This window comes from Gymnoscopelus microlampas (genome assembly GCF_963454915.1).
Source record: "Gymnoscopelus microlampas genome assembly, chromosome: 9".
NCBI lineage: Eukaryota > Metazoa > Chordata > Actinopteri > Myctophiformes > Myctophidae > Gymnoscopelus > Gymnoscopelus microlampas.
In genome coordinates, this window is record NC_139946.1 from 35,416,695 (window position 1) to 35,444,023 (window position 27,329).

General features: G+C 41.8%; 1 protein-coding gene across 1 annotated transcript in view; it reads right to left on the reverse strand.

Annotated features, from left to right (window-relative positions):
- Positions 1 to 24,548, reverse strand: part of cachd1 (cache domain containing 1) — a 100,647-nt gene extending 76,099 nt beyond the window's left edge. Inside the window, exon 1 of the mRNA XM_084067251.1 lies at positions 24,023 to 24,548. Within this exon, the coding sequence (XP_083923377.1) occupies positions 24,023 to 24,280 (258 nt within the window). The 5' untranslated portion in view covers positions 24,281 to 24,548. The remainder of the gene's footprint in view (positions 1 to 24,022) is intronic.
- Positions 24,549 to 27,329: the final 2,781 nt, after the last annotated feature.

Consider the following 27,329-nt stretch of genomic DNA (forward strand, 5'->3'; position numbering starts at 1 on the left):
AGAGGGGAGGACAGGATGAATGGAGAGGGGGCAGAGGTGAGGGGGGGAGAGAAAGGGAGTGCATGCTTGGAACAGGGGGGAGACCAGCAATAATGGCTACTTTAGAAGCACAACAAAGCCAAGTGGCACTTAGCAGATCCAGAACCTCCTTGATACACGATGTGATCAAGAAAGCCCTTTAGTTTATGTTTCGTTGAAACTGTACAGCGATTTCGTCGACGTTGCTGTGTGCATCCAAACACCAAGTCACAGAGAGGTTCTGAACTTCTGACACAAGGGACATTAAGGGACCAAAATTGACTAATGAGTAAAACAGCCCTGGTTAACCACAGAATGTAGAGCCGCACAATCCAGTTTACTGACGAGAGTGGCTTACTTTTTAAATAAAGAAACAGGCTGAAGTACATGGACGGATGAATGTTTTCTGCATTTAAAAATCTCAAGTATAAAAAAAGTTGGGACAAAGGGATCCAAGGTTACATTTATTTTAGCAGCAAATGTATTTTAGCAGCAAATTGACTGAAGTAAACTTCTGTTTTGAAACTTCAGTTCTGATCCAACAAGTGAATGAAATAGGAATATGAATGAAAAAAATTAAGTGAATCATTGTTCTCATCACAAATACTACAGAGCACATCATCAGGCCCATGAAGCACAACGGTCAATCGCTACATCGTTAAACATGGTATAGCCAAATCACAGCCTCACTCAGCCATGTCAGGCGTAATGTTAACATTAGCCTTGCATGCCTATTAGAGTTTGTGCTAGGCCTGTCGGAGCGTTGATATGTATGTCATGTACTTCTAATTCAGTCCATCTACTTCCTGTAAGTAGACTTAAAAATAAAAACAGTTGACTAATCATATTACGGGAGGCTCTTATTTTGAAATCCACCATTTTGAGAGGAAATACTTCTTCTGTTGCTACTATGACGCTTTTCAATAGTAAACAAGAAATCACATGGATTACACACAAAATTTTAGCTAAAGTTCATATTTATGATATGAAAACCATGCTCCTGTGACTTAAACACTGTTCGGAAGTGTGTTAAACTGTTTGAACCTCTGCAGCATTAGGTGAGTGGACTGGTTAATTATCTCATGCTGGCTAAAGTAGCGCTGCGGTAAAGACTGACTGATCGGCACACAGCTGTAGCTCTGATAAAAGGTTGACGGTGCAATTATGAGGTACACAACACAACACAACACTTTTCTCTTTACTGTTATTTATTTAGTCTAGCACCAGCGACTACTGATCTGCAACATAGCTCTTTGATATAGTAGCGTTGTGCTCAGAACTGTATGAAGTCCTACACAGGATTGTTGTCAATTAAAATAAGCTGTCTGCCATCATGTAGTTAACGGATTCATTGCTTTTAAATGTTAAAAAAAAATACTTCACTATGTAATGTGCTCTAAATCAGCACTAATGTTTCTGAAACACTTGCAATTGTAGCCGCCAATAAAAGGTCATAAAGACCTATTTTCTATATAGAAAGCATTAAACTCCCGACTCCGATTCGAATAGATAAATCCTGAGTCGGGGACAGCCCTAGTTTGTGCACAGTTCAATGCGACACTGCTGCCCTCCAATAAATGTTAGTAGATTATAATCGATGATATAATGTCACTGAATTGAGTTCATCCACATATCCGCATATTTGAATTCCTCCACATACAGTATGCATCGCGATGCATCTTAGAATTGAGAAATGTACACACCTATAGTGTCAGGTGGTGCTGGACACATGCAGTGTCACCATGAAGATCTTATGGCGAGAAATAGACAGACAGATGTTGCACCTCTATCTGACATTCCCCTTGCTTATCCATCTTATTGATATGGTCCATATCGTTGCCTTTTGCATGTTCATATCTAGATAATAACATTATGATAACGATATATTTTTCAGCCCTTCAGTTGAGCCACTGAAATCAGCAATGTCCCAATAGTTTAACAAACGTCCCTTCTTCCTTCAAACCATTTATCTTGCATTCTCTATTTATCCATAAACAAAAACATGAAAAAATATACAAAATGTCCATTACAAAAAATAAAAATAAGGATTATAATGTTTCCTAAAGAATGTTCCATAAACTAGTGTGGCCAAGCAATAACAAACACAACTTGTGGTAGTAAGCAGTATTTTGGTCATTATCGCCGAGCAATAAATCTTGTTACACAAAGTAAAAAATGAAACCGATAATAAGATCCAGATTGTTTAATGTTATGTTGTTTAAGAGTAGATCCTGACTGAAGCCAGATTGTTGGGTCCATTGCAGATACCGGTTTTGTTGATACCTAAAGCTCTATTCAAACACAAAAACAAATCACATAATATCCGATATTATGTGATTATGTTATATGATCTTACTAGAACCTGACCGATATATTATATCGGTCAGGTTCTGAGAAGGTAAGATGGTCCTTCAGTCCAAACTTGCAGCTAAATCTGTCTTTCCCAAGGATGGGAGGTAGTCGCGATGTCACTGTTATCATGTAATTCTCAGTTCAAAAGGTCATGTGCAATAACCCTGGCCTCACCTCTTCTAAACTACCCGTTTACAGTTATGTGTGCATTTAGGTGGGTGGGCGGGTGGGCAGTGAGGGTGGGTCATTAGGTTAGCATGCTTTTTAACACAAGGCTCTTTGATGTCAAGGCAGTTAAAGTCATTAAACGGAGCTGCAGTCCTGAGCAGCGCTGCACTAATCATGCAGAACTAATTGGAAATGCTAAAACTTCTCAAATCCCCCCCCCCCCCCCTAACCAGAACTCCATCCTACTTATAACACTTTCACCACACCGCTGCACCATGAAAAAACTTTTAAAAGTTTTGCTTTTCTTTGGGACATGAACGAAAATTAAACAGAAATGTGGGTTCTGTCCCAAGTTTTATGATACTAATTGTACATGAGTTTCAATGGAGGAAAATCATTTTCTCAATTCCTGAACGCTTTTAGATATGCACAACCTTCATCTGACAGCAGCACCCTGCACAGTGGGAGTAGTGTGAGCCTCCTGGTGCATCATGGGAATAACAACTTGCTGTTAAAGTAGACCTGAGGTGAAAATGTTCCGATGGCAAGATCAAAGCTGCATACCTGGGCACTTCCATTAATGCAAAACCCAACCACAAACAGTGGGCAAATTAGCTCAGGAAGAATTCAAAACAATGAATGCTGAACTTTTTTTTTAACCAGTGTTGTTTCCATGTTCCTCTATATCAAACAACTATAAATCGTAAACAGTGTGTGTGTGTGTGTGTGTGTGTGTGTGTGTGTGTGTGTGTGTGTGTGTGTGTGTGTGTGTGTGTGTGTGTGTGTGTGTGTGTGTGTGTGTGTGTGTGTATTTATTTTGATTAATTCATTGTACACACATGTGTCTGTCTGTCTGTCTGTCTGTCTGTCTGTTTCAAAAACAGCATTTAAATCCCTAAGTCCCCTATGAAAAATCAAACTGAGGGTCAAATGTTCAAGACAACTACTGTGTATTGCATGTCTGGCTAATGCACAGGACTGCATAAATGATGAAAGCCATGATTGTGGTTGGTAGAAGGCTGTAAGTTCAGACTAGCATCGTTTGGCTGTGTATTTGAAATCAGTCGACTGTGTCTCAGACAGTCTCGTATTGCCTGGACGGGGCCCCAGCACTTTAAGGGCCCAGTGCCAGGCCCATGCCAACCCACCAATGCCTCAGGCTCCACCAGTCCAAGTCACACCCTGGTGGTACGACCCGCTGGAGCCAAAACCTCATACTGAATGCTTTTACTCAACACAGAGAGAATGTGAGAAGGATAAGAGAGAATGTGTGAGAGAAGAACTACGCTGATAGGCAGCAGGACAGGGTCAAAGAAACGGCGGCTGGAATGAGAGAGAGAGAGAGAGAGAGAGAGAGAGAGAGAGAGAGAGAGAGAGAGAGAGAGAGAGAGAGAGAGAGAGAGATAGACAGAGAGAAAGTACAGAAAGTATTTCTTCCTCAGCCTGTTTGGATATGTAGGAAACAGGAAACAAGTAGCTGCACATGTAATATATTAAATTAATTCATTAAATTAGATACATTTTCAAAATGCATAAACAAGACAACTGAGTGCCATCTATGTCTAATGAAATACGTTTTCAACATGTACAAACAAGGCAGTGCTATCTATTGCAACAGATTTATTTATCTTTTTTTGTTAAGTAGCTCTGTATTCTGATCAATAGTAATCATTGAGTGTTTGTTCAATAACCGTGGTCTCCCCTGTCTCCAGCTCTTTAGTGTGTGTGTGTGTGTGTGTGTGTGTGTGTGTGTGTGTGTGTGTGTGTGTGTGTGTGTGTGTGTGTGTGTGTGTACACACACACACAAATATATATATATATATACACACACACACACACACACACACACACACACACATATATATATATATATATCTAGGCCTCTAGGTTTAGGAATCTGGCATCGGTCGGGCTCTAGTCAGAGACAAACAGAAGAGAAAGATGAGGTAGATAAAATTGATGAATGACTAGTTGTGGGGTGGTCCTCCTGATCCCCTCAGGTTTCTGAGCATCATGTGAGATCATGTCTGGCCATGGTTGTAAGGCCTCCCCGTCTCCAATAGCCAGGGCTTTGTTCTACTTGATGTAGCTACTCTTATGCCAGTTTCACTCCCTGGTTAATAGAGACGGTCTGCTCTGCAACAAGCCTAAGCTACACATATGCTACTAGTTTTCGTTGGCAAACTAAACCAATCCTCACTGGCATAACCTATACTCCAAAACGACTGAAGTTCAGAAGTTGTAATCACATGGAAAATATTTTTGGTGCAAGAGAACCATTTATGGAAGTTGTTTGGATAAACAACCCATTGTTTCTAAAGTTAAAAATACTAAAACAACCCATTGTTTCTAAAGTTAAAAATACTAAGCTACCAAAGTGTCTGAACATGAAAACACCTAAGATTTCCCCATGATTACAGCCAAGAAACAGCTTTTTTATTTTCAGAGTACTGCTAACTTACTATTACATTTCCTGGCCATGCCTAACATAAACAATTCCTAGCTTAGCGGAACATTTCCAAGCTTAGCATGAAGAACATAGCATCTCATGGCTTAGCCTTGCCCTCGTTTGACTTTAATTGGAGCGTATTCAAGGGAGGGAAAACAAACTAGAGAAAAAAATATTTCTCTCTTTCTACATGACCTCCTCCGCTAGGCACCTCAGTTTATCTAACACTTCACTTCACAATTTCAGGGTGAAGTGAAGATTGGATCTGAGCAATTACTAAAATGACAAGTGACCACATATAGTTAATGGCCTACTGCATCTAAAAGAGCTTTTATTTTCACTAAAAGTCACAGTGTGAACCTATATGTATGTACAGTGTTTTTTTTATACAGGCATAATAATACTATACACAGCAGACACTTTCTTTCCGGCATTGCATGTGATTAACGAAAATGTATATGTGACATGTTCCCCTCAAATGCTTAAAATCAAACAATCTACGATAAGCCGCTCTTGTTCAAAGTGGGATCATACCTGTGTGCAACGTGTCACAGTTGCACACTGAGTTTTGGGTTTTCATTATGTTAATGTTCACTCCTGCTTTTCCTCCAAGGGTACAATAATATGAACAAACATTTTAATATACGGTAGCAAAAAAAACAGATATTTTAAAGTAGATGCACTTCTCAGAACATTCTCGTTAGAAGTATGGTTAATACTTTTGATAAATCAAGCACTGCTTTGTCCTAGCCTGGTCTGTCTCCAGGGACCACCATTCTATTCTGAGGCAAACATTCGGCACACACGGCATAGATCGACAAGCGCACACAACGCGTCACGTCGGAAGTAGGTGGCCTAGCTAGTATAGACCCTTGGGGGACACAACGTACATAGTGGTTAAAAACCAAATAACCAATGTGGCCAAAAAAAGGCACGACATTCTCAAACAACAACAAAAAAATAACCCATCCCTCTGTGCAAGCAGTGCTGCTGGCAGAGCATTCAACTAAATTACATGAGTGATTAACTGACCACAGGATTTGTGTTGGCTAGTCAGGGTGCTGCTGAGAGAGACGAACAGGGGGAATGTGGTTGAGAAGGAAAACATCAGCCCATGTCTGGGTAGGTTAAGGAAATACACACAAATATATCCACAGTCAGACATTTACATGCATAGAAATGCGTAAAAACACACACATTCACACTCAAACACCAGTGCTTCTTTGAGATGCCACTGTGTGGACCTCGCGGCCATTCCAACTGTGTGACGTCTGTCTGTTCCGTACAGTCATTGGTGTGTGACTGCCACACACACACACCAATACGTTTCAGAAAGGGTTTATGAGTTGTGACCCTCACTTGTGGCAGGAAACCACAATGCCAAAGTACACACATAAAAACACACACGTCCACACAGAAACACAAATCTCCTTTTACTCTGTGCTATCAGTGGGCAGCGTGGGTAGCAGTAGGCATGCCCCTCCCTCCTCACTAATAAAAACAGTACAGAGAAAGCAGCTCATCTACTGTGCAGAAAATAATCCAAGAGTCGAGGAAGGGGAAATAAAATTGGAAGGAGATACATTTAATGATCAGTTTGTATTTGTAATGCTTAAGCCTATGCCCCATCAGAAGTGCTCAAACTCCCCCTCCCCCCCGCAAATAATGACTACTGCCCATTTATTTTTCCTGTGTTTTATTTGCTTTCCATACACCTGAGCAAGAGGCTCGTAGTGAAATGAAACAGAATAGGGGAGAGAGAGAGACAGAGATGAAGAAGACAAAAGGGGTGGCTGTTGGTTCTGGTCCAGATAAGGTGCAGGCAGCGTTCCGGGCAAACTAACTCGCATCTAGTTCTTTTGTTTGGAAACCCAAACAACAGCAAGAGGAGTGTGGATGAAAGGACTGTCGACCAATTCCCCAGCCCTAAACACAGCTGAACACAGCGTGGCTCCGAGAGGACGGCTCATACAAGAGAGAAAAGAAGCACAGGCTTATGAAACAGACACAGCAGTCTCATTGGAACTGTAGGGCTGTGCCTGAGAGGAGACGGCTTGTGGCCAGACTGAGGCTTGCAGAGTTTGGATTTGGTGAAATCGTCTATCTCAGTAAGTATCAATGGGTCCTCCTTGAGCAGGGCAGACCCCTTCTGCTTACTAACCACATGAACCCTAGCGTCACTATTTCGGGGCGAACATTCTGCGACAATAGCAGATCTACAAGCTCACAAAATGTCCCAACGTGAATGATGCGTAGTGAGCGTGTCAATTTTCTGTGGGTATTTGGTGTAGAGGGAAAAAAGCCTAGTATTGACCCCTGGGGGACTCAGCAGGTCAACAATTTATAGGGTTTAAGAGGTTAATGAATATGAGTGTTTCTGTTGGATAGTAATGGATACATGCACAAAGACACACGTGCCCATATTCACAATCAAAATGCTATGGCAGTGCACACACACAGAGAAATGACAGTTTGTCACAATTGTGTCAAGCACAGCCTCATACAGCAAGCGGAATAAAATCAACCAAATAATATGATAGGCGTTTTCTAATGTGCTGTGCAGGTTCACGAGTCAATCATTCCTGCGTACATGCTGGAGTGTGGATGCTTTCAATAGAGCAAGTGAAGGAAAGCGAGAGCGAGAGAGCAACACAGTCAGTGAGAGAGGGAAGGAACGAGAAAGCCCCCAAGGACATTCACAAGTTTCTGCCATGCAGATGATGAGAGGATTTGCTGGTGTGAATGTGAGTAGGAGAGGAGGAGGAGGGAGAGAGACAGCAAGCTAGCGTTTCTATTCTGAACCTTGCAGGACATATATGACAGCTCCTCTATATGGCTCCTGCTATAGCACTGAACCAACACATCCTGAATGTGGGCCTCATTAAACACAAAACACATATTCATGAGTGCAGTGAGTGTTAAGAACAGTCACACCTGTCTGCACATGGACATAAGCTTGTATAAAAACACGAATGGGGACTCACAAACCTGCACAGGGAACACAGCCATGAGCCCACTTCCCACACCAGCATTGACACGCACACGCACACACACACACACGAATGCAACATTCCATAGCGTGCAACATGCAACAGACTTTATGCTAGCAGGAACCTTGAGTTAGGTCCGGGTAATGTCCGATTGAGCCCAAAACGTCTCAATGTGTGAATGGATGCAGTAATTGTCCGGTGAATTTACATTCAGAAACTGGACGTGTTGATGACACTTCTATTGTTGACGAGTGGAGCCTCCCCTCCTCCCAAGGTGTTTGGAGAGAGAGATACAGTAGTTAACTGAAATCCAGTTTCATTCTGCTTTTTATTAGCGTTTGAGTTGGAAATATTCACCGATCGAACTCATAAGCGAAACAAAACATAAACATCTCTTTAAATTGTAAACAACGAGCACACCTGTGCTTCACTGGGCAGTGTGCTCGTCTGTGAATACAGACCAATGTTCATCAATGCTCGGAGAACGGCTCGTTTTTAGAGTTGTGCCGATAAAAACAAATCCTTCCCGATCCCGACACCACAACTTGTGTATCGGCAGATCCGATACCAGTACCGACCCGATACCAGAGTGCTTAAAACAATTATAATAATAAAATATAATTATTATAAATGTAACAGCTGTATACCAACCTTATACGATATGATTGATGCCACAGACCAGAAGACACTTACTTTCCCATAATTTGACTGGGCTGGCATTGCGGTTTTGAATCTGACATAAGGATGGCTTTATAAGCTGCTTGCTGCATTCTTGTATTTTCACACGTCGGTCAGGGACTAGCAGGAGAAATCGCTGGTGGGATGCGGCCATGCTCATCTCACACACACGCCTGCCCGCCCCGTAGTTAAATAGCCGCCAAGTGTTTTCTACTGGGAAAGAATGCTTGAATGAGCTTTTTGAGCTTGTAATTTCTCCAGAGGTCAAGAGCCACTGCACGTTGAGAGTGTGCATGTGGCTTGTGTGTGTGTGTGTGTGTGTGTGTGTGGGTGTGAGAGAGAGAGAGAGAGAGAGAGGGGGAGACGGAGAGCTCTGGCCACGTTCAGGTGTTTAGACAGACATCTCGTGTTGTGTTAAACTTTACATCGAACTAAACCAGAAGGTTTTATTTACCTGCCACGGGCAGTCGGGCAACCGTTAGTGTCAACCCCTGGTATCGGATCGGTGCATAGACTGGCGTACTCGCCGATTTCGATACGACCAAATAAGGAGTATCGGACACATTTCCGATAACGGTATCGGGACAACTCTACTCGTTTTGATGAAAAGTAGTAGAGATGTTTCGTTTGTGTTTTGTATGGGTGCATCAATGGGTGACCACATGTCAAGCAATTCAATGTCTTTGTCATGTTCTATGGAAGGAAGTAAAACTCCTCGCATCTCCCTCATACCATTATATTTAAGTGGGAGCAGCTAATGTTGTGCGTCTACTACACAGACACTGCCCCTCACCTCATAAAACGGGCTATTTACCTTCATGTGTGAACGCATCTGAAATGCATCTCCTGGTGCATGCTACATGTGTTAAAGGCCAACACCGGACAATGTCCCGACCTGATTCCCCGGACATTTTCCAGTGTTCAAATGAGAAAGCAGCTTAAGTTGCGTTTGTTTATTGTGGCTGTGGCTGACTAGACATACAGATCAACACTGGCACGGCACGACACCTGACAACATGGAGGCCTTCCGAAAACAAAAAGACAAAAGAAAAACTGAAAGCCTCAGAAAGGCTGCAAAGGATAGAAATAATTGACGCATGGACTTCCTGCTCAAAGCTGAAACCAGACTTCTACTGAAGCTTAGAAACGAGTGCACACATAGTAAAACTGACAAGCTTGTTCCTCTCCATTTGCTCTCCCAGCAAGCATGCCACTATGGCGCTAAGCTAGGAAGGCACACACACACAAACAGAGTGAGAGAGCAGTAAATGTTTTGGGAAGATTCCCTTCTTGTCTTTGTTAAGACAGAAAACCAACGTGACAGCTTATCAGGCTCAACAGAGACAAAATTGCAAATAATATGTATCTAAATATTTAAAGCTTCAAAATGCATCTACACCACACTTTTAGTTGTCAAATGTTGTCCATGCGCAAGATGCTCTCTCCCTCTCCCTCTCTCTCTAGGTAATGTCTAAAATAAAATAATAAAAGCTTGACATTTTGCAAGTTCTCTACAAAATGTGCTGCTGTATTTTTTATCTCAATATAGCCTAACTTAGCTAAATAAAATCAAATAGCTACTTGAGTACACTGGATTTCTCCAGCTTTATTCTACATCTACGTCTTTTCTGTGCCAACTGGCACCCAGAGCTACACAGCTGTGCACAGGACGACTCCAAAACTTTTTGTCTACTAATATGGAATAGATTGATGTCTGTATTACATATTTTTATTTTCCTCCCGACTGAACTTTCAAGCTCAAATGAACTGGTTGTACTGCCAACTCACAGACCTGAGAACAGTAGATGAAAAACAGAGACCCTCTCACAGGACTGAAGGGAATCTTCCTCCCTCACAAAGCTAAAAAAAAATATCGCATTACAATTTCACTTCACTGGTTGAAGATAATCCAAATCCCTATTGGGTCGATAAGTCACAGAGAACTTTAGCAAGAGCAGGCTCGCTCTTCACACAGCCTACTTTGTGAAACAAAAAGATACATAATTTACAGACATCTTAATTTGTGAACTGACTGCTTGCATCTCGGATTGACCAGACAATGTTTGTCTCAGCTCTGAAACCAAATTAGGTACAGCAAACACCAACAGCGAGCGAGCGAGCGAGCGAGAGAGAGAGAGAGAGAGCAGACAGGTAAACTGACTTGATAGTTGTTTCAGTCAGGACACAAAAAGGAGGTCGCAAACCCACATCCAGTGACTCTGTCTCCACAGAAGAACAAGTTGAGTTTTAGAAACAAAACAGACCTCTGATGAATACATCTCTGGGACTATTGAGTTCATATAATGGGGATATTGCAGCAGGAGAAAATATCCAGTGTAATGTTTAACACCAGGGCCTGTTTGGCTCTGCGAAAACTCATCTTCCATGGCTGGTGAGTCAGTGCAGATCAAATGAACCAGTTGTTTGGCACACACAGCACTGAGCTCAGAGACACGGATAGCTAAACACAGCTGCAGCAGCTCTGTGTGTGGCTGAGCGCATGTGTGTGTGTGTGTGTGTGTGTGTGTGTGTGTGTGTGTGTGTGTGTGTGTGTGTGTGTGTGTGTGTGTGTGTTTTTTGACAATGTGCGTATGCAGCCTATGTTGTCACTTGTCGTGTCTCCACAGCTTCATCCCAATTAGAGAACTCTTAAGGTGTGTTCACACTGGGCGTGAAGATATTTCCTCGATTGGTGCGATTACATACAAAGTCAATGCAAAGACACAACTTGGCGCGAACGGCACGAACAAGGGAGGCCGGGGACACAAATTAAGCGTTTCATCGCTTCAGTCCAGTTGAAAAGTCCACCCTCTCACTATAGCTTCTCTAGGAGAAGACTGACATTTGCTGTGCTGACCAACTATGTACTATGGAGATAGACAGAGGGGTGGGTCAAAGTTCAAAACATGACTCATCCTTATGTTGAAGGTGAAAACCCCCCAGAAGACAAAAGCAAAGGTCTGACACTTCAAGTACTAATCAGTAATCACCAATGCAATTAAACAGAAAGATAGGAATGGAGAGGGAAAAAAAGAAGGGGATGTGAGGAGAAGGGAGAGATAGATAACAATAGGCGTAGAGATAATCAGGACCTGACGAAGATGTAATGCACAATTGCACATCAAAACTTTGTCCCTTTACTTGTACTTTGCAGCTTAATAAAAAGGCAGAAAAATGTATCCGAGTTGCTCCAGTGCCTCCTCCTTACCTCTGCAGATAAAAATAGGCATTTCTGTCAGATAAAATGTAGTCAGAATCCTGAGAGAAACCTGCTGGCATGAAGAAACAGTAACAGGAGTTCTTCTAGCTCTCGCTCTCAATAACAAATAATAAACAGAATAAAAATGTTATCATGTGGATCTGGAGACCCACATGGGAACGGCGGGGCTTCATGTGGATCTCGGACTGGCATAAAACATTTCAGAGTTAAATAAACACCCTATATTTTTCTGTGTGTGGCTGAAAGAAGAGTTGGCATGATTCTTAGTTGCACACCGGTGCCGTGCGCCGAAAATAGCAGATCTACAAGCTCACAACGTGTAGCATCGTAATGCATTGCGAGCTTGTAGATCATGCTATATTCAGCACGCAAAACACCAGCAAATAAATTGCACATAACAAACAAAATGGGGAACAAGTTCAGTTCCATGAGGACAGAGTAATCAATCAAACTTTCACCAACCAGCATCTGGCTACAATGCACTTCACCTGTCACATTTTCTCAAGGACAAGTCCTCCCATGTCCTCATGAAAACAAATTAGATGCCAAAGCTATGTGAAAAGGACTAGTCTAAACACACCAAACAGAATCCAATCCATGAGTCCATGAAGTTACTGGAGAACACATTTATATACAAACATGCTGGGCAGTTATACAGCGCTGTCAACATGATACCAAAATATTGACTTTTTGATTCTCAAGTTTGCTTTCGTAAAAAAAATGTATACAACTACAATGAATAACATCTAATTTACTAGTATGTGTTTTGCATTAAGTATTTTTGTTTTTCACATCAACATCGGAAGATGACTAATAACAGTTTGGAAGCCAGGGGCATTTTTTCCCACCTGACAATGTTTATGAATGGTCCTGAGGAAAAGTCTTAGACTAACTGAGCTGACCTTCTTGACCCCGTGCCCTCAGAGTGTGTGGTGGGCGTGGTCTAACGAAGAGGAGTCACTTAATCCCTCACTATCCCAGAGCTCCAGCCAAGCAGCTGGAACAGTGGCTACAGTGTATTAGGCGTGTGTGTGTGTGTGTGTGTGTGTGTGTGTGTGTGTGTGTGTGTGTGTGTGTGTGTGTGTGTGTGTGTGTACACAATGTAGATCTACGCCGTCTCTCCCACTCTTCTTTCAGCCACACACAGAAGAATACAGGGTGTTTATTTAACTCTGAAAGTGTAAGAATGGAACCGCAAGGGTCAATTTTATTTATTATTTATTCATTATAAGTTAAAACATTTCCCAGCACACACACACACACACCCACACACACACACACCCACACAGAGTCATGTGCTTTAGAGAACGCTGGGGCCAATAGCCTACTGTTGCAAATACGGAGTCAGATCTTTACCCAAAAGAATCACAGCTATCCAAATAAAAATAAAAAGCTCTGCTGCGGGGGGCGGCAAAAGAAAACATGCCTTGAAAATGCGGACAACTCCGGCGATAACTCCTCTCAACAACTGCGAAGTTTGGCTTCGCTGAGAGTTTATGTATGCAAGACATAGCCTCAGGGAGACACATAAACATTGACTAGAGGAGAGAGAGGCAAGAAAACCAGCCTGAACTTTCACTCCACAGCGGGCTATCCAACTCTCCTAATCAAGAATGCAAAGCCTCTGTTTGAGTGCATGTCTGCATGCGTGTGTGGAAAGTCTATTGTGTCTGGGGGCGTGGGGGGCTCTCCTCTCCCAAAAGAGTCTTTTGCTTTACCCCATCCCCCATCTCTCTCCCTTTCCCTTTCTCTCTTTCAAAAAGAGTTCATTTTGAGTTTGGTCCATTCAGGAGAATGAAGGGAGCTGTCTTGCTATAAAGGCCAAGTGATGGCTAGGGGTCTGTTGGTCCACACTGGCAGGTCAACCCTGTAGAAGCTAAGTAAGTAAAACTGGCAGGTTTGAACACACACACACACACACACACACACACACACACACACACACACACACACACACACACACACACACACACACACACACACACACACACACACACACACACACACACACACACACACACACACACACACACACACACACACACACACACACACACACACACACACACTCACTCACTCACTCACTCACTCACTCACTCACTCACTCACTCACTCACTCACTCACTCACTCACTCACTCACTCACTCTTGTCCTTTCCTCTATATATTGCACGCATGTGCACTTGTCTATGTAGTGAGAGGATACGTTTGCAGTAACAATTGAACGTGAGCTTATTAAATAAGGCATGTTAATTTGTTCTCCTGTTTCATATCAGACCATTTCAGAGGAACAAGTTTAGCTACTGGGAGGACTTGTGCACTCAGCTTCCTTCATTATAGAAGAACAAAATGGAGAGGCAAGATAACAAGGAATATTATTCACAAAATGAGTGGTTTTTGGCAGCCTTGTTTGACAAAATCCTGAAATCCAGGAAAATGATGAAACCCCCCCCTGTCCCCAGAATTACTACTGAAGAGATATGGTCTGTACCAAAATTCATTCATAAACAACATAGTTTTGACACACACACACACACACACACACACACACACACACACACACACACACACACACACACACACACACACACACACACACACACACACACACACACACACACACACACACACACACACTTTGACATGGGAATACTAGCTGGTTAAAGTACCATTTATTATCGTATTATCATTGCAAAACCCATTGTCACAGACTGTTCTTTTCTACCCACAATACTGTACACTTGAGTATGTTTATACACTGTTTATATACCGTTAGTGCACTTTGACTACACTTGAAAATGTTGTCGTGTGCATGCCAGGTGGCAGTGTGACGCTGCCACGCAACACACCACAGATAGACCATTTGCCTGTGTCAAGCCCCCAAAACCGCAGAGAATGATTGAAGCCTCAGAAGCCTGGTGGCCTAATCTGCTATTGCAGGACTTCCACATTTGGGACGCTGCTGCACATGCTTCTATCGTCTGAAACGCACCTGCTCTATTGGCTCCAACGTTGGGGTGCTTCATGTGCTTGTGAGCAACTTTCATTGAAATTATGGTGGGGACGGGGCAGTCCGCCCTCTAGAGATATTATAAGTCTATGGCCTGCGTACAAACATTTCCTTCTACTTCCTTAAACACAGCGCGACTGTAAACAAACTATAAAACACACTCCAAAACAGATCATTTTGCCTGGATGGATGTAGAATTGGAGTTGTTATGGATACTTCAAAAATAGACCTCCGTTTCCCACGGGTTGAAGAGCATGTAATTGGAAATGTGAGGTAATCTATAACTCTATGGAGGCAATAGATTGTGACGTGACGGCGCGCCGTGAGCTGTGTCGTCACACGTTTTGATTTAGATTTTTTTGATTTTAAGGCGGGGCTTTTTATGCCTTTATTTTAGAGAGGGATAGGGAAAGTAGGCTGACAGGAAATGGGGAGAGAGATGGGGGGGTGACACACACCAAAGGTCGTCGGGAACGGGAGTCAAACCCGCGACACATCTGGTAAAATAAAATTCAGTTTTTTTTTCTGCAGGGAGCATCGTCGTGTAAACTGCACCTAAAATCTCCTGGTTTCTGGTACTTTTCCCAATCCCCTTGCATTACTACCTGCTTCTCTTTTTAAATTACTGTTAGTATTATTTGTTAATCCTCGCTGGATCTCTTTTTGTATCTGTCCTGTGTTTCATAACCGCTGTAATGCCATGTCAACTGAATTTCTTCCATGGAATCAATAAAGGTCTGTCTGTCTGTCTAAAATGTAAACCCCACAGCAGTCGCAGGTTGTCGATGCTGATCCTACTACTTCCTGAAGTGCTCAAGGCAGCGTCTTTAAGGCAGTATTCATGCAGTTTGAAGCTTTGTAACATGGTAACTGCCTCCAAGCGTAACTTCAGGGGGGAAAAGTACCTTCCTCAACAAAAACAGCTGGAATGGCCGGCAGAATTCACTAGAGAATTCTTCCATTAAACAAGTTGAATGAACCATGGTTTTTCCCGTTTGAATTTCACGTGAGAAATACATTGATTTCCTAATTGCTGTCTGAAATTAAACCATTTTACCGTTTCTTCGCATGCATTTTTTGTAGCATAACCATAAGCAAAATGCAGTGCTGCAAAATGCAGTTCAGCATTTAAAATAAAACCTAGTTATTTGAATACTATATTAGGCTTTTCAAATGGCTTTTATAATACTCATAATCAGTTTTCTTAGCATTGCTTTAATTGTAAACTAGGCGTGTAGACTGTAAAAACGTGTTTAAATGTCAGTTAAATTAGCTGCTGTGTGTACGTGTGCACATCCATAAAACACACACGGCCAGAACATACTATATTCTCCTCCGTTTTGAAAAAATACTTAAAAGTGCATAATAATCATTTCCTGGGCACTGGACACCTTTTAAGAGGATGGATTTGGTGAGGGAAACCGATCCGATTTGTGTATACTGGGGACGCATTTTAATACAAGGTGTAAATGCAATCTGGATACAAAACACATGTTAATTTCAAAATGTGAATAGGGCGTACAAGATGAAAGAAGGGAGGCATGGTGAATAACAGAGAGAGCAAGGGAGAGTGAAAGAGGCTGTCGTAAAAGAAAACAGTAAAAACACTGCTGAAATAAATGTTTTGGTCAAGGCCCAAGCCCAGCAAAAAAGGGGCAGCTTTTAACTGGGAATTGTGGAAAAAACATCAAAAGACAGTCAGATAAATGATGTGGCGTAGACCATACCAACTAGCTAAAACCACAACAGCTGAGTGCAGAGCGGGAAGAACATCAGCTTTGGGCTCATAGCTCACCACCGTACAGCCAGAGCCAAGAGCTGAACTGGGCTGCATTTATACTGTCAAAAAAAACATGGGGGTCTTATAGAAATGAGAAATGACTAGGAGTGAAAAAATTATAATAAATAAATAAAAAACATATGCCTTCCAAGGGAGCTATGCTGCAAAGAGAGAAGAGCTTCTATTGTGAAAAAGAGAACATTTTCAATCTAGTTTTGATGTATTCTGGTCGGATGAAGGTAGGTCTACATTTGACCTCACTTAGGATACATTATACAGATGTTTCTTCTAAGAAAGACAATGGGATAATAAAAAAAAATGAATGGAAGAAAACAGTCAATCTCAATTGGAAAACATAGAAGGCTATGTTTAGAAACATTCATGAGTCTTAGAAACAAACTCACTGTTGTAATCTTTAGCCAACAAACTCACTGTTGTAAACTTTAGCCTGGAACTCACCATATCACTCAAAATGTCTTTACTCTCACTTTAAATGTTTTAAAATTCACTCTGTGTCTCTTTTTCTTGCGCCGAGCGAGCTTTGAGATGCAAGGACCCATGAAGGCCTATTGTTTATGTGATATGTGGTTGTTGTCAATTTAAAATCTAGTAGAAGCAAGGTATTTTAATCATCGATATGAAAGGTCAATACCAGCATAAATAGCAGTGCATAAGAAACCACTGCACAAACAAAGCAAGACCCGAGACTAAAAGCCCTGCTAGCAGCCCCAACCGTGCTGCTCATTAAAGCCAACGATACATTTTGTCGGAATGGTGTTAAGGCCACAGGGTCACCAGAATCAGACGAGTTCATCCTCAAATCTGCCAATTAAATTAAGGGACAGCTTACATGCTAAGATTACATCTGGGCCTAAGAGTGGCACTAGAGTAAAGGATATGGGGTCAGTCATCATGGTCAGGGTTCAACCTCCAGGGAGCATGGATGCACTCTTCAAGGTTCATGGAAATCCACCCATTAGATTTAGAAATATCTTGTACGCAAGTGGACCCAAGTGCACACACTTTGGCCTTCGAGTGGCACTAGAAAAAAGGCCACGGTGTCACCTAAATTAGCAGGGGTCATCCTCCCGGTTGCATGGAAGTGCACAGCCAATTCCATGGCAATCCAGTCAGTAGTTTTCAGGATAATGTTCTTTGGGAGCAACTGGCATACAGTATACACATTTTAAATTCGACACACCACAATTTGGCTGCAATCCAGTTGTGGGCTCACATTGTGGGCTCATTCACCACCATTATATGTGTTTTTTCAAATAAAAAAATAATACTAAGCATTCATGTGACAGTAGTAGTGTCTTGGGAAAGTAACTCCAACAGGTTGTGTGTGAAATCAACAGTGTAAAAAAAAAAGACGTCTGGAAGCAGCAGTTAAAAAGGAAAGTGAACAGAGACTGAAGATATTTCAGCGCAGCCACAGAGGGCTCATAAACTGCAGGGGCACGACCAGATTTATGGTTGAACCAAAGAAGAGAAGTTCTGCAATTTCGATGAAATACATACGACTGACTTAATGCGAAGCACCTGTGGCTCTGCCTCTGACAACCTGAACATCCCATAGAGTTCCAGAGAGGAATACACACAGGGAGACAAGAGGTTTGAAGAGAACACCCCACTACCTTTCACAACCAATGGACATTCCATGACTTGAGCACAACTGGATCGGTGGGGTCAGTGGAGGTTCAGGCCTCAAAACAGAACAAAAACAGCAGCAGTCAAAGTAGCAATGAAGGAGCAGGGGAACAGTACACGGGAAAGAGTCCAAACAGGGAGTGATGGGACATCCCCAGTTTTCTCGACGTTGACGGCATACAACCATACGGGCACAATAGGTTACAATTTAACCCAGGTACCCTGAAGGATGATTATTACTCTGTAACCAACCAATTAACCAAGGAAACAACCACAGCAGGACTCCACAGACCATAATCAGCTAACTGTAGGGTCTATGAATCCACACCTCCAATGATAACCCATGTGTTCACTTCCTTCATAGAACCCACTTATATTCACAGCAGGTAATTAAAGTAAATTATTCTTTGCAAGTACTGGTCACCGCACTAAGCAGCCTTAAAGCCCAACATTAAAGGGATTCTTTTAAAATGACGGCTTATTTATTTTCATATTGTTGGATTATAAATATCAATATACCTGTATAGAGGAAACGTCAGACATAAATGATAGTAACCTTCAAAAGAGACTATGCAGGACAGGGAAACAAAGAGGGAGAAAGAAAGAGACGGAGAACATCAGACAGACAGGTTCACATGCAGCAGTGGGCCAGCAGAGCTCATCATGGCTGTTTGAGTGCGTGGACATGGAAGCAATACAGAGAGACACACAAGCTTTGAAGCTGCACTGCAGAGAACCAAGTAGGAATTCTGATGTCCTGCTGCATACCCATAATCCCTCCTCCTCTTCTCTGCATTTTCCAGAAGGGGTAAGGAGGGGGAAAAAAACGCAGTACAAGAAACGGAGAGAGAAAAAAAGAGGCAGATGGGGTATAACAGAAGATGTTGAAAACGTATGTTTCTATATCAGTGGTGCTCAAACCTTTTCATGTCAAGGACCTCCAAAATTATATGTATTTGGCCGCCGACCCCCCATCTCAAAATATTTTGTTCCAGGGACCTCCAGAAGCAAAGATTTGAGTAAAGAAAATCACTTTAAAACAATATATATATTCAAAGATTTGCACAAATCTTCACTATTTTTCAAAAATAGCAGATCTACAAGCTCGTAGCGCGGCACTCGGTGCCGCGCTTGTATATCTGCTATTTTTGAATAGCCAAAGTGTAAAATAATGCTTTTTAGCTCAAATCAAAAAATGACACAGGTGCGTTCCAGGTCTTAATGGGTTAAAGAAGAATAGATGTACAAACGTGTACATGAGCTTGTAAATCTGTTATTATTTAATATGAAAAGAGCAAAAAATAGGGACGCCAGGATTAATGTGGCTATGGAAAATACAAGCACACAGAGTACACAGAGTGACACAGACAGACAGAAATGTAGAACAGGTTTAACAAAAACATGTCGAGCCCAAGTGGAAAGAAAGTAAGACGGAAAGGTCTCCCTGATAGCCTCTCAACGAGTGTTACCCTTGGACTGAACCCAACCCAGAAAATCACAGCCTAATGATGGGGCCCGGGCTCCCTCAATTTTCTCTTTTCCTGTTAACAGCCTCCCAGAGAAAAGCGGCTATCAATATTCAATTAGGGGGCCTTGGATACTGGACGACCCAACCCCAAAACAAACCACAGTTCCTCTCTCACTCCCTTTCCTCTGGTTACAGGAACCACTTTTCATATGATGGAGCGAAGTCCCAAGGTACTTAAAATAAACGTAGTGACATTTCCTTCATAAATAATCAGCCAGTGGCTGGGGGGGGGTTCTCTTAGGGAAAATGATTGGGGATACAAAGTGATGAGGGATCACTGTGTTTGTTTTGTCTAGTGGTCTTCGTGTTTTATCAATTATCGTGCCACCAAGGATTCTTCTAACTTTCTGAGGCTCGATAAATTCATGCATAATATGTAACAGACCAGTGTTTTGGGGTGGTGCTCACATCGATAAGAGGGGGAGTCAGCCAACATAGTCAATCCACAACCTGACATAATAGAAGGCTATTTGCCAATTACCATGATACGACGCACACAAAAAAGGGCTTGTGAATGCAATGACACTCAATTTGATAAATAACACTGCATATGAAACCTACATATCATGATCAGATAATATCACACAATACGACAATAAAGTATTCTATTTTGTAAATAATGTGAGTTTTATGCATACACCAGCAAGCATGCTGCTGGAAACCTAAATATTTATCTATCTCTTACTTGAAATCAGGGACATCTGATGCTACTATGGATGTCCACAACGAAAGTTATTATTTTTAATCGATGAACAACCATATAAGAAATCAAACAGTCTGTTTAATGAATTAATCAAAATGAAATGCTAATTAATTAAATAATTCATTAGCATCACGCAGCATACTGCTTTAGAGCTATCAGTGACTGTAGAACTGGCAAAGATATGCTCATTCTAGTACATAATTCAAAAAATAGCAAAGCTTATGAAAAACTAAATACAGTCTATCGGGAAATGGGCTGCATTAGTCAATTAACCCTATTTTGGGCATGTCATGAACTCATTATAGGCCCTAAACATTTTAACACATTTTCCCCCCAAAAAAATATATTTTTTTTAGTTACTTGTTGTGTTTACGTGCAACGTCGTCTGACAATGTATAAAAAAGGGCTAAGTGGTTAAGTATGAACACACGCACACCCCTAGATAAATTGAGTAACTCAATGATAGATTGTAGTTTGACGTATGACCCAATGACTCAGAAACATTGACAGTGCTAGCTAGCCTCAAATTACACATCTACCACAGAATGAGGGGTGGGGTCAAGAGTGCTAGAATTACGGCAAAATCTAAATTTTCATGGTGTATGACTGTATGCTTTTTAAAGCTGCAATCCATAACTTTTATTCAAACCAATGTGTATAGAGTATGTGTATTCACGTATACAACAGCTGCAGTGTTTGATGGTGGTCTCTCTGCTCTTCTATTGAGATATTTAGACCCTGTGGTCGTGTAGGACCACTACTGGTTGACCGGAGGTAGTGCATGAAACAAATCCCGGGTTGGACACTTCTGAATCTAAGGAATGACACAGTATGAGCACTTAACTGTCATTTTATGCATCTACCCAGCAAAATCCTGAGTGCTTATTTAACTCTGAGTGCACTTTCATCATCGTTAAGACTCAGGATTTTGCTGTCTAAATAGCCTACAATACAGCAAAGTAAATGTAAAGAAGCTTGCTTTGGAAATAATAGAAGCTAGGTCTCCAACTGAAGACAATTTCTTAACTTCTCATTTTAAAATGGCATTGTTATATATGGATAACACTTACACCACTTCAACTAATAGGAAAATCAATGGCTGTTGTGTACACAGTAAAATCATTTCTCCATTTGTAACTCTGAAAGTGTACAAATGTAACCAAATAGACCCACTTGGTATTTTGTACACTCACAGAGTAAAATTATCCCAAAGGAGAGTGTAAGATTGTAACCAAATGGACCCTGATGGGAATATTCGTACATTTTGTATACTCTGAGTTTATCCCTATGGATTTTACAGTACATACAGAGAGACAGCGGGGAGACGCGACACTTCTCCAGTTCAGTTTACACACCTGCAGATTGTGAGTCAGGCCACATCTGAGCGCCAGCGCAGGTGTCAGCAGAGCCGACAGATTCCTAAAGCTGTTTTCCTGGGCACATGACGGCTGTTTTAACTGGATGCATCTCTTGCGTTTGTGGGAAATGAGTTTGAGCAATTCGCGCAGGGGTGTTGCTTCAATCAAATTCAAATTAGCTTTGGAAGCCAATTCAGATTTTTCACAGCTTGTACAACAACATGACCATCGACCCAAAGGGGGTTTTGCTATCCCCCGTAGATTATACTCCATACATATTTGTCATAAAAGCCCTGTTGTTGCTAAATGAAATCTAAAAACTCCAAGATAGAATAAAATCGCATGAGAAGGAGAGAGAGGACTGGTAATTATTTCACATGACAGAGTAACTATTCTGGCCCAGTGTGAGACAAAAAGAAGAGATGCTAATAGAGATGGAGGAGAATGGAAATGAGGGTGATTGAAAGAAAAGGGGGAAGATCAATAATTGGTAGTGTGTGTGTGTGTGTGTGTGTGTGTGTGTGTGTGTGTGTGTGTGTGTGTGTGTGTGTGTGTGTGTGTGTGTGTGTGTGTGTGTTAGAGAAAAGGGAGAATGACAAAATAAAAGGAATAAAAAGATGCACATATTAAAGAATGACAGTTTAGTAGAACACGAGTAAGTATAGAGAAGAGTGGAATATTATAGCTCAGAGAGAGAGATGGCCTCTGAAAAAAGGCTGATCCCGGGGATCAGAGGCAGTCCTCAAAGCCATCTCCCAGAGCTGGGATGAAGGCAGCTCAGTGTGGAGGCTGAGAAGATGAAACAGCATTTGGGGCCGGGGCCCCCTGCCGCCTTGCCTCTGTGTTTGGGCCCCCTGAGCCCTCAGCCCAGGCCTCTGAAGTGCTAAAGCACCCACCCCCACCCACCATGGCCATCACACCAGCACTACACTGCACTGCACTGCCTGCTGCCATTTGGTGACTGAATGAGACAAGTCTCTGCTAGGAAAGGAACACCACCCCAGCGTTTCCAATGTGTATTTCCACATGTCACATCCAAAATTCAACAGAAATCATGTCAGAATACACGAAATTTTACTAAATAACAGGAGGAAACCTTCAAACATAGAGTTAATCAACACACACACACACACACACACACACACACACACACACACACACACACACACACACACACACACACACACACACACACACACACACACACACACACCTAAATTTCTGCAGCTGCAGAAATGAAAAATCACTTCTATCAATGTGGCTAAATTGTCTAATTTAATTTGCTGACACTATTAAGTATTTTATTATTATTATCATTGTTGTTTGAAAGTAACTGAAAAAAGCGAGCATCCAAATAGGCGATGCATGGGTCTAAAGGCTACAATCACCTTTAGTAGGCTATGCTTCAATTTGTGTTATTGTAAATAATAAGAGCTATTAAACCGAAGGTGTGATTAGGTGACGACCATGGCACTAGACCTGTGATGTGGCCTGTGGCCATAATCACAATAAATAAATCCTCAGATTCCAAAATACACAGTAAACACCATTGCTCCACTACGTTGATGTCCTGGCAGATGTGTTGCTGCTCTCTCATAACTTCAAGGTGCTGCTGTGTTGCTCTCTCACTGCAACATCACGGTCAATATCCGCATACACACTTCAGAGAGTACCGCTGTACTACTGGGCAGGTAGGCTACACACTGTAGCAATGATGGTAACATTGTAACATACACACTACTTCAGAGAGTACCGCTGTACTGGGCAGTTAGGCTACACTAGTAGCAATGATGGTGATAACATTGTAACATATTACACACTTCAGAGAGTACCGCTGTACTACTGGGCAGGGCAGGTAGGCTACACTGTAGCAATGATGGTGGTAACATTGTTTCTACCAAAGTTGCAAATAAATCCACCACTCTAGTGTTTGTAGAAGACAACTTTATTAAGATTCTTTCTCGGCGTTTAGTGTGTTGGGATTTGGTTGTCGTTTTGGATTCTAAATTTAGACTATTGTACAAACAAAAACACTTATTATGTATAGTAGTAACACATACCGTAAAGGAAACATTAGCAACCATGATAAAAATAGGGAACTTCAATCCCCACATGTTACCTGCATAGTAAAGACCCCGAGCTCCTGCGAGGACAGTTTCTTCATTTGCTCGGATAAAACTTGTGCCTCTTCCAGGATCGAGAACTCCGTCTCGGCTCCGCAGTACGATCCACAACACAGTAAACACAGTACCATCCAGCCCGCCACGGAGCTCCACAGAACAGACACCAAGTCACCATGAAGTGTATTCCGAAAAACCGAGCGCGCGTTCGGCGTCAAAAGCACGGCTCTCTCCCCTAGTCCTCCCCGCCTCGCCATGATGGCTCTGGCAGGCTGCTGCTTAAATGGTGTAAACTGGGAATTCGCTCTTCTTTCTGCAACGGTGGTGGTGGGGCAACACAAAAAAAAACTTCAAGGGAAACTACTTTTTCAACTAATCTGAGCCCTTCAGTCGCACCGATTTCCCACGATTTCGAGCGGCACGATCATTGCGTTCTGTAAAAATCCCTTAGAAGAAGTGAAATCCATCCACGACGAAGCCGATATAGGGTTTGTTTTATCGGCGTGTAGGTCCTTGATCACTCGCTCCAACTCCTGCTAAGTCTAGGATAGTAAGTATGTGTGAGCCGGAGAATCACAATGGGGGTAAAAAGTGGGAGGCGTGGAAGCCGTGACGTCCTGGAGTCTGGAATTTAAATGGATCAGGGCAGGATTTATTTTTTAGAGACCAAGCTTGGCACCCAAAGGTGTGTGACACAGGTAAATTACCCAGAGAAAAATGTTCTCGGTTATGTTAACCAACCTTTTCAATGTGTCTGTAATACAAGATTAGTTGAATAAAACGAAAATAATAATAAAATCAATCAAATAAAAAACTTGTTAACATACAAACCCAACCAACATTTGTGTTGTTGTTTTTGTTTATCTTAGAATAAGAGTTCAGTGCTGTGTTTGATTATATAATGACATTTCAGATTATAGACAATAGGCTAGTACAGTGGTTCTCAAAGTAGGGTCCTTGAGGGGGTACCAGGGGTCCCCAGAAAAAAATGAACACCGGTTTAATTGAAAATAGCTGATCTACGAGCTCACAACACTTTGCTGTGCAACAGGTTGTCATGACCTTTGACCACCTACTTATTTATTTTTTTTAAATGTTTTTATTTTGGTCATCATGTGCATGACTATTTCAAGTTTAACACATGGAATCATATGAATCCATTGATTTTACAAACCTATTTTATTTTCAATTCTCAGTGATGACCAACAGTTTTTAAAAATAATTGACAGTCAAAAACTAAAAACTGAAATAATAACAAACAGTGGGGCAGCTTTAAGTAAAAAGGGGGGTTGACCACCTACTTCTAACCAGTTTATCCTCGAGTCCAAGTGGACATTTGTGCCTAATGTCATTAAATTCTCTCAAGGCGTGTGTGCGCGTGTGCGTGTGTGTGTGTGTGTGTGTGTGTGTGTGTGTGTGTGTGTGTGTGTGTGTGTGTGTGTGTGTGTGTGTGTGTGTGTGTGTGTGTGTGTGCGCGTGTGCGTGTGCGTGTGTGTGCGCGCAAAGAGAACATGACAATGTTCTGGTTGATGTTTTTTTTTCTGCTTTTGCTAATTGTTTTGTATTGTATGTTTACAGTATATTGTACTGTTGTCTTTAGGACCCCCTCGAAAACGAGATGCTGCATCTCAAGGGGTTATTCCTAATTTCAACAGGTTATGGTCCTGTGCAGACTTGGCCTTATTGAGACTCCTCCAAAAAGAAGCAGTGATGGTTGGTTGGTAGGGGTCAGTGGTACAGCAGCTGTGTATGTCCAATGCATCTGAACTATTTCCTAATCAGGAAAAGAGAGATTGCGAGAGACAGACAGACAGACAGAAAGACAGACAGACGAGGTCAGCTGCTGGATAGGCTGGATGTGGACTTTTACAGTATTATTACTTGTACACTACAGTATACACTATACTAATCAATCTCCAGCCTTAATTGAATGTTCTTAAACAAATTAATTATTTTGTATTATTCTCGCAGGCTTGCAGTCTGTAATCAAATATGAATTGCACTGATATGCAAGTAGCTGCTCTCTCAACCCCAGTAATCACACGCGAGAATGAGACTGTGGTAAGAAAAAAAAAACTGGATTCCGTCAGGATTGGAGTCTGGTGGCTCCAGTGGCTCCTGTGCTGCCATAGACAGGCAGCCCATGGACATTTTATGCCCATGTGCACTTTTTATGCTTATTTATGTGAATGTTCACGGCACGCTTTCCTATTCTCCATTACAATCATGTTGAAATGAGAAAGAGCATCTATTAACTGATCTATGTAATACGTGGCTGTGGTGTTTTGATGAGGTGATAGGCCTAGCTATTGTTGAAGTTAGGGCATACTAGCATCATCATCCCCTCATCCTAGACGTATTTGAGTGATTATTACACTGAAAGATGAGTAATGTAGATAAGAAAGGCAGAGGTCTGTCTGTGTGACCTTGACTACACTAGCCCAGTGGTTCTGAAACATTTTCCTTTTGAAATAGAAAACCCACAAGAAAGCACTGACCTTGAAGCCACTGGTAAATCTACCGGTAAATGTAATTATGCGATGTCATGAACTATGTATTCACATATATAGTCATGTGATGTATCATTGCAAAATTGTGGAATAAAATTTAACTATAAAAGAAACATTTTCCACCTCCATATGGACCCCTAACCACATATGACTCCTAGCCATATGTCTGTCTGTCTGTCTGTCTGTCTGTCTGTCTGTCTGTCTGTCTGTCTGTCTGTCTGTCTGTCTGTCTGTCTGTCTGTCTGTCTGTCTGTCTCTCTTTCTCTCTCGCAATCTCTCTTTTCAAAGTATCCTGATTAGGAAATAGTTCAGATGCATTGGACATACACAGCTGCTGCACCACTGACCCCTACCAACCACCACACTGCTTCTGCAGCTTTTTGGTCTCAATAAGGCCAAGTCTGCACAGGACCATAACCTGTATTATTTTTTAGGAAAAACCCCTTGAGATGCAGCATCTCGTTTTCTTGGGGGTCCTAAAGACAGCAGTACAATATACTGTAAACATACAATACAAAACAATGAGCAAAAAACATGAAATAAAACATCAACCAGACCAAAACACAACACACAAGACGACCCAAAATCAGAAAGGGTATTATACTCTAAGCAAGCACAAAAAGATGGATAATTTGTTCAGAGTTAAATATCATTGAACATTGTCATGTTCTCTTTCTTTTCTTTCTGCTCTCTCTCTGTACGTACGTATACATACGTACGTACAGTATGTCCGCCCGTCCCAACATTGTGAATGCGATATCTCAGGAACGAACGCCTTGAGAGAATTTCATGACAT